General features: G+C 57.2%; 1 protein-coding gene across 1 annotated transcript; it reads right to left on the bottom strand.

Moving 5' to 3' along the window:
- Positions 1-78: 78 nt before the first annotated feature.
- Positions 79-7805, bottom strand: SLC30A2 (solute carrier family 30 member 2). The gene is made up of 8 exons (XM_088841703.1): positions 7586-7805; positions 6713-6927; positions 5353-5499; positions 4526-4679; positions 3572-3746; positions 2728-2833; positions 1294-1428; positions 79-797 (listed from the first exon to the last, which is right to left on the bottom strand). Exons 1-8 carry the CDS (start codon positions 7615-7617, stop codon positions 652-654), a joined length of 1110 nt encoding a protein of 369 aa, XP_088697829.1. The 5' UTR covers positions 7618-7805; the 3' UTR covers positions 79-651.
- Positions 7806-8686: the final 881 nt, after the last annotated feature.

Here is an 8686-nt window from a genome sequence, read left to right on the forward strand (position 1 = left end):
CTTACCTAGTCAGAAGCCCCCTCCCTCCGGGAAAAGGAAATGTGAAATGAAATCATAGTGAAATGACTCAGGCACAGATCAGCCTCAGGTGCCCCCTCGATCCCGATTTCTGGGGTCCGCGGCCTCCTTAAAGCATATTGTCAGAGGCAGAGGAAGGGGGCTCGGATCGCAGAGCTGCTTTGCGGATGCATAAAGCAGAGGCCGGACAGACCGAAAATGGGGAATTAGGCAGGCAGGTGAGCAGACAACGCGGCTGGTCTCCCCTCTGTCACCCCTCTCTGTGCCTCACTGCCTTTCCAGAGGCTGGTGTTTGGGTGGCATTAGCTGAGGACTAGGCCTGAACTCTGCCCCTCCGGAAGCTGGAGGAGCGCGGTCACACCAGCTCCATACCTGCCGGGTTCCCCTCCTGGGGCTGGCGCCGGGTTCCCCTCCTGGGGCTGGCGGTAGTCAGATGAGGGAGGCAAGGGAGGAGTCTGTTCCCAGACAAGGCCCCTCGACACTGAACATGGAGCAGCGGTCAGGAGAAGGACCTGGTTCATAACCCAGCCAGGGCAGGCAGAGACCTGGCTGAGCCTGGGGGTGGGGTTGGGGGGACACTCAGTCCAGCCATCGGCAGGCCTGTCCCCGCCCCGTTGATGCCTGGTCGGGTGGTCAGTCCGAGGGGCCCCGGCATGACTGACATTCCTTCATGTCCTCAGAGTAGTCCTCGATCTGGATGGTCATGGTGTGGAAGTGGAACGTCCCCTGCAGGCGGTCGCTGGCTGCCTTCAGCACAGCCTGGGCATCTGCATTCTCAGCTGGGGGCCGAGAAGACAGGTGGGGGGAGAGGGGAGGCACCAGAGAACCGATCACTCACTCTGGAGCCCTTAGGTGTGAGTAGGAGGCAAGTCTCAAGTCCTAGCCCCAGCAGAACAAGATAGGGGGCCGTGAACATAAAGAAACCCCCAGACACACTCCTGTACCGGGCAACCGTCTAGTTCCCGCACCTGGCGCACAACCCTGAAAGGGCCGGAAAAGCTCTGGCTTTAAGGCTCGGAGTCTTTCCTCTGCCACTTACTACTAGCTGGAAAAGTCTGGGCGAGTGCCTTTACCACCTCCCACCCCTATAGTTGCTTCATCTATAAATGGGACCTTGATGATCAAATAATAACATGTGCCCAGTACTCAGCATGGGGTCAGATCCAAAGCATCGGCGCCGTGAGCACCCGGCATCATCTGGGCCGGTCGGGCAGGGGTGGTCCCGGGTTCCCGGCTGCCTCCCTCGCACCCATCCTGAGTGCTCCCATCACTCACCGATGGCAATGTGGACAGACAGGATAGGCTGGGCCACGGTCAGTGCCCAGATGTGCAGGCTGTGCAAGGCTTCCACGCCTTCCACGGACAGCAGCAGATTCCGCACGGCTGTGAAGTCCACACCCTTGGGGGTCCCTGAGGACGACAGGGACAGGGGCTAAAGGACAGGGCTCCCTCCCACCCACACTGCTTCCTGCTCCTCACACAGCACCTCATGCAGACCTCCTTGGCCAGCAGAGCTGAGGTTGCCCCTACCCCCCAAAACGAGCCCCATCATGTCACCCTGTTGTATTTTCTTCTTCACACTTGACACTGTCAGAAATGATCTTTGTTAGTTTCTTGCTATCTCCCTGTCTCAGATGGAAACTCTCTATGCGAGCAGGACAACGCTTCGGTTTATCATCCTATTCTCAGTGCCTAGAACAGTGCCTCTTCCCCTAGTATGCTCGATTTGAAAAATTTTTTAAGGCAGAGAAGGGAACCCAGGGCTCCCTGCACCCCCATGTGGCATCCCTGTCATCACTTTTATCTGGGTCCGTCACATTCTTGGAGAAAATGCTCTGACCTGCAGCTGAACACTCAGGCTGACCCCAAACCAGGATCCAGACTGATTTCGACCACAGAGACGTATGGTCCCAGACCCCGAGCGCCAGAAAGCCGGGTGAGTAGGTGTGGTAACTCAGGGCAGGCCATTCCCTACCGCTGAGCACCCTCAAAGCCCTGCCAGGTCCTCCCGAGGCGGGGGAGTCTCAGGAAAGACCTGAGCTGGAGTGGATTCAGTAGTCTTTCTTGTCCAACTTCGACTATCTTTTTCTCATCCTCAGTCTGGCCCCCCAACACTGTGCAATGAGAAGCATAATCCCCACCCCAAAAGGGAAGGCAAGTGGAGACTTAGGAAGCATATGAGGAAGGGCAGGAGGGCCAGGTGCTAAGGACATACCTGGAAGCCCCCAGACTTGGCAGGGAGGACACGTCCCAGAAGGGAGGAGGCACCCTTGGGGGTAGGGGGACGGAAAGGATGATCCAGGGGACATTTCCAGAACAACCACACCTGAGGACCCTGCTCAATGTCAAGATTAGTCTGGGCCCCAGGAGGTTCTCCAGACCTTGCCCACCCACCATGTGCTGTGATGCACCTCCACACCCAACACACACACAGTGCATGCTCAGTCGTGTCCGACTCTTGGTGACCCCATTGACTGTAGCCCGCCAGCCTCCTCTGTCCGCGGGATTTCCCAGGCAAGAATACTGGAGTGGGTTGCCAGTTCCTCCTCCCGGGAATCTTCCCAACCCAGGGATCGAACCGGTGTCTGCTCGATTTGCAGGCAGATGCTTTGCCCCTGAGCCACCTGGGAAGCCCACATATACACAGACTCAAACTCATCTTAGTGCTGGAAAGTAAAGAGCAAAAAGGGAGCCCCAAGCTCAGGTTACCTTCCATTAGCACCAGGATCACATCTCTCAGGATGGTCAAAGTTGTCCCCAGGACGAGGATAGAGAACAGGAAGGTGCAGATGGGGTCTATAAACTTGTACTCTGGCTACAAGGTAAAAGGGAAGGCAGAGCTGCAGGTCACCAGCCAATACCTCAGCCTTCCTTCTCCCCTCCCACCCAGCAGTGAGTCAGGAAGAAGGGCTTTTTCTGCAGGGTGGGCACGAACTTCACCCTGACCCTGCCTCCCAGTTCTCTACCTTTTATTCTTTGTCCAGAAAGACAGGCAGGATGTATCACAGTTCAGGATAAGACACCATACCTTTCCACCCCTCCCTGCCCAAGGGGTTAAGCCATAGATAGAGCTAAATGGAATCTTAGGCGCCATCTGGCCCAACATCCCAGCTTTATAGGTGGGGTAACAGAGGCTCAATTAGAGCAAGGGACTCCTTTACATCATGCAGCTAGCAAGGGGTGATCTAGGCTTCAAACCCAACGCTGGGCTCTTTCCATTACTCCCCACTGCCTCTATGTAATGGGCAATGCCCAGGCTTCAGCAGCCTATAGTCTTGGATTTGAATCTGACTCTACAACTTACCATCTAAGTGATGCTGTGCAAGTCACTGAGCCTTTCTGGGCTGCAGAAAACCCCACCACCTCCCTTCAGGATTCTCATCAAGATCAGATGCGCTAATGCTTAGTGGGTGTTGGGGAAATGTTTCTTCCTTCTCCCACCCTTCTGCCCGGAGCTGGAAGGGAGCGAGAAACTGGAAAGGGTCCTGTGCAGCAAGAAGCCCCCAGGTGACCTACACTCCCTCCCCCACTTCCGCCTGTCCCCAGCTCTAACCTTGAAGTATAAAATAATGGCTGCCACCAAAACGCCCAAGCTCTGTAGAAAGTCTCCAATGACGTGGATAAAGGCAGCTCGGACACTGGGGCTTCCCTGCTCCTGGCTGGCGTTGTGGCCGTGCTCGGGGTTGTGGCTGTGTCCATGGCCAGACTGGTGAAGAATCAACCCCATTCTATGGGAGTGGAGACAAAGTCAATGGGCTCTCTGAGGGAGTAGATGGAAGCTTCAAATTCGGCCAGGCAGAGGCCCCCATCAGGACTGACCTCCCTGTGGGGGTCAAAATCCTAACCCCCGCCCAAGACTGCATGATCCCTTTGGCCACGGAAGGAACCCAGTGAACATGGCCTTGGTTCAGAGTGCCAACGGGAGGAGGGGCTCAGCTCCATCCAATGCCAGGCTGAACCTGAGCACAAAGCTGCCCCAGTGCCAAACCTCAGAGCAGAAGGGCACTACAGAGGAGATTGAGTTCCCCCCAGCATGTCCCAGAGGGTGAAGCTGAGGCCCAGAGAGGGAAGTGGCTTGCCCAAGGCCACTGGGCAAGGGGGAGAGAACCCAAAATAGACACCCCCACTCTATATAACTTACATCTCGATGAGGCCAACTTCAGGCACTTCAGATTGAAAAGGGCTTTGAGATTCTGTCCCTAGGGTCCCCTGCTCCTGTAAGCACTAGACTCACCCCGCCCCATAACAGGTAGGAAGCCTGTCTCTGGTTATTCGCTGACACGTCTAGGGTGGGGACCTGATGCCGCCCCAGGTTTACAGTTCCTGATGGCCTGGCCCTAGGCCTCAGGCAGGACCCAGGTGTTCCAGTGCCAGAGCTCAGACCACGAGGGAGGTTCTGATCCTGCAGCCATCCTGGTGTGAGGCACGGCCCCCTCCTAACAAGAGCAGGCATGTAGGTATGCCTGTGAGGAGGGGAGGGTTCGCAGGGACCCCAGGCCACACTCACATGATGTTCACGACCACAGCACAGCCCGATGTGATCAGCATGGTCTCCTCCTCGATCTCATAGTCTCCAGAGGTCAGCCGTTCCGCCGCCAAGTACACCAGCACCCCCGTCACGACCCAGATGGACAGCACAGAGAGCAGGGCCCCCAGGATCTCTGCGGAAGAACCCGGCCCCAGTACCAACCTTAGCACGGGGCCCTGAGGATGAGGAGCCCCCTCCCTCCCCACAAAATCTGAGCCTGGGTCCAACTGGAGGTATGGCTCTGCTGGAGGTGCTGTGGCTGGCACCTCACCCCACCACTCATACATCTGAAAAGGTCGGAGCTAGAAGACACTCAGGAAATCATCTGGGGCAGCCTTTTTGGTGGACACTGCCTCATTAAATATATGTGCATTGCTCAGCTGGCAAACTGAGACTCTGAGGAACAGAGGCATGGCCATCTCCCACCAAGAAGAGAATGACAGTGCAGTCCAGAGATGAACTTCAGAAGGTTTTGCTGACCTCTCCCTCCCGCCTAGAGCCAATCCATGGTGCTATGTGCAAAGTGAACACCAATGTTGTTTATTCTTAAATAAATAAAGCTTCCCATCTTAGGAATGTGGACTCTCCTTCCCTGCAGGGTGGGAACTCCCAGAGGACAGGGGACCAGGGTTCCCCCATCAGACTGGGAGCTCCCAAAGGACAAAAGTCATGGTTGACATCCTCTTCCCCCACCCAAGTCACCCTCCTGGCTTTACTCAGGGACCCAATGCACTCACCTAAGAACTTACATCTTAACCCACCCTGTCCTCCCCCAACTCCACCCCCATCCCAACCAGGGTCCTCACCAGCTCGATGCCAACCGAAGTTCATGGTCTTGGTGGCTGGCCGGGAAGACATCCACAGGGAGAAGAGGCTGATAAGCATGCTAGCAAAGTCAGTGAGCAGGTGGGCTGCATCTGTCATGATCGCCAAGCTATGTGCCAGGTATCCACCTGCAGGGCCAAGAGGAGGGAGGATCCTTATCGGCGCCCCAAGGAGCCAGTTTCCCAGAGTGTGTGTGTAGCAGGGAAACCATGAGCTCTGGAGAAAGACAAGGGATTCCAGACCTCTCCACCATTAGCTGTGTAATCATGAACAAGTGACTTCCTTTCTCTGAGCCTCGACTTCTAGCATCTGTGAAATGGGATTAGCAAAATCTACTTAGAGGATGAATGTGAAAATTGAGTTCAAATTGGGCCTGGAGGGAAATATCGCTGCGGTCCAGTGGTTCAGACTCCCCATATTGATGGCACCCTTGGCTCGGGTTCAATCTCTGGTCAGGGAACTAAGATTCCACAAGCCATGCAGCGCGGCCAAAACAACCCTAAACAAAAAAACAAAATGGGCTTGGAAGGCATAGTAGGTACTCAATAAATGTTCTTTTCTTCCAGCATTCAGGTCTTTCCTGACCTACTAGCTTTGTGCAATCTCGGGCAAGTTACTGAATCTTACGATGCCTCAGTTTCATCATAAAAATGAGACTATCAGGACCCATGACAGCACGAGGTTGTTGTGAGGATTGCATGAGATAGTGTGCGTGTAAGAGGTTCAGCATGGTGTGAGTGAGCGAGTCTCTCAGTCGTGTCTGACTCTTTGCGACCCCATGGGCTGTAGTTCGCCAGGCTCCTCTGTCCATGGGATTCTCAGGCAAGAATACTGGAGTGGGTTGCCATTTCCTTCTCCAGGGGATCTTCCCCACCCAGAGATGGAACCCTGGTCTCCCGCACTGCAGCCTCTTTACCCTCTGAGCCACCAGGGAAGCCTACTATTAGTGTGGCAAGCATACAGTAAATGGGGCTGCTACTGCTACTGCTAAGTCACTTCAGTCGTGTCCGACTCTGTGCGACCCCATAGACGGAAGCCCACCAGGCTCCCCCATCCCTGGGATTCTCCAGGCAAGAACACTGGAGTGGGTTGCCATTTCCTTCTCCAATGTGTGAAAGTGAAAAGTGAAAGTGAAGTCGCTCAGTCGTGTCCGACCCTTAGCGACCCCACAGACTACAGCCAACCAGGCTCCTCCATCCATGGGATTTTCTAGGCAATAGTACTGGAGTGGCTTGCCATTGCTGTTAGTATTAATACTACAGGAACATTCAGGAGAAAAGCCTTTTGGATCATCCAGACTACCCATGTGCCAATTTCATTGAATTAGCCCAGAGTTCTTACCGATGACTTCCCCAATCATGAACAACAGGCAGAAGGCAGAAGCCACACAGAGCTGGCGCCAGGCCCTCTTCTTGGGGTCACCGTGACTGCCAGGACCCTTCTGGGAATGGCAGTAATGGCTGCTCTGGGGAGCCAGCTCAGTGGGCTGCAAGGCCAGGCCAGGTGAAGACGGAGGGATGCCTCTGGTCCCATCCTCCCACAGAGTTGTGTAAGTCCTGTCCAGAGAGGAAGGGTGAGGGGAGATTCAGCTGAGATTAGAGCAAACAGGGCTGACTCTAGTCTTACCTCTCTGCGGGGCCTGCACGTTCCCCTGTGCCCGTTTGGAAAAAGAGTTAAGGACAGACTAAGGAGTGACCAGAAGCCCCTCATTGAAGGAGGGTGCTGGAGAATGACCAGTCCTGAAGTCTTGGCTCCCTGTGTTTCCTCCTCCTCCATCCCTCCCAGGGCTTGAAGGCGGTAAAGACCTTGGGAACTAGCCGGGCCGGGGGGCGGGGGCGGGGGGCGGGTGGTGGGGACTGGGCCGGGCCGGTCCAGTGGAGTGCGGAGAAGGATCACAGCTCATGCTCAGGGAAGACAGCAGCTCGCCCCTTCGCAAGGACTTGGAGACACCAGGCTTCCCAGGGCTGGGCGGTCCCCGGGCTAACTGCCAACCCCGGGGCGGAGTTCCAGGCACGCATTCCCCTGCGAATCCGCAGGGGTCAGGATCTGTGCTCAGCGGCGAGGAAGGACTGGTTCCTGTGCTCAGCCTCAATTTCCCCTTTCCTCCCCCTCCCCCCACCCCTCCAGTCGGCGAAACCAACCGCTGCCAGGATGGCGACGGGGAGGTGGGGCTGAGGCCACTGAAATTCCCGCCCCTCCCCAGGTTCTCCTTACCCGACTGCAAGCCTGGCGTCCAGCAGATGCATCCTCTCGCCCGCTTTCGCGCGGCCCGCGCGCCCTGCCACGCGCTCCCTGGAGCCGCGCGCTGGGCTCTCCAGCGGCGAGCGCTCACCTGCCACCAGCGCCGTGCGCGCAGCTCCGGCCGCCCGCCCTGCCGCGGGTCCGCTCCCGCCTAGACCGCGCCGGGGCCGCCGAGGGGCCGTCCCGCTGTCGCTCCCGCTGCTGCCCCCGCGACGCCGGCCGCTGCGCCCCGCGCCCGCTGGCTTTATCAAGTCCCCGCTTCCCCGTGTGAAGCGGCGCGTCGTGCGCAAAAGCCCGCAGGGAAGGGGGAGGGTGTCGCCGGCTGCAAAGGGCCCCGGCGCTGACCCCAGCACCCGGTCCCGGAGCCCGAGGAGCCCACCTGGCCTGCGTCGGAAAGCCTAACCGCCTCCGCCCAGCCCTGCTGCTGCTTGCTGTTTCTGCCCCCCGCGCGGGCCTGGCTGCCTCCTGCCGGGAAGTTCTCGGGACACCAGCTTGTTGAAATCGGCTTTGAGTCGCCTGAGAGCAGGCATGTGGCTCCTAGACGCAGAATAAAGGGATCCTGAGGCTGGGGTTGTTGTCTTCCTCCTCGGGAAACCCGTGATCGGTTTCCACCCTCCGGCTGCAGACGTCCGAGGCCCCCCAAGTTCTGCGCAGGCTAGGGGGCTCCCGGGGGCGGGGTGTGCCTGCCTTCCTGACTGACCCATCCTCGTCGCTCTAGCAGCACCAGTTCCTCCCCTTCTAGGGCTCCGATTAAAATCTGCGGTGACCGGCTGTATCTCCACCGCTACATAGAACAGGGTCGCACTTCAGCCCCAGTCGCCATCTGGGCTGAGCTGACACCGCCACCAGCACACCAGCTATTCTCCACTGCCCCGCGGCAGTTCCCAGGAGCCATGCGTGGTGTTCGGCCGAGAAAAGCCAGCTAGCTCTTCCTGCCGGGATCCAGTGGGGTTGGATGTGTGTTTTGTGCCGGTCTCTGCTTATCGATCCAGTTGAAGTTTCAAACTGCCCCAGGCTCAGCTCAGATTAATCTTATAATTTACTTGAGGGCAAAATGTGTATGCTTTAAAAAAA

The sequence above is a fragment of the Moschus berezovskii genome, chromosome 2 (assembly GCF_049115385.1).
Source record: "Moschus berezovskii isolate FMDL1 chromosome 2, NW_MosBer_1.0, whole genome shotgun sequence".
In the NCBI taxonomy this organism is placed as follows: Eukaryota; Metazoa; Chordata; class Mammalia; order Artiodactyla; family Moschidae; genus Moschus; species Moschus berezovskii.

Coding starts and splice junctions, on each gene's coding strand:
- SLC30A2 (XM_088841703.1), bottom strand. CDS start 7,617: ATGCATCTGCTGGACGCCAGGCTTGCAGTCGG. Junction 4,680..5,352: donor CTTCGGTTGGCATCGAGCTG/GTGAGGACCCTG, acceptor GTTCTTCCGCAG/AGATCCTGGGGGCCCTGCTC. Junction 1,429..2,727: donor GATCCTGGTGCTAATGGAAG/GTAACCTGAGCT, acceptor TGTCGTCCTCAG/GGACCCCCAAGGGTGTGGAC.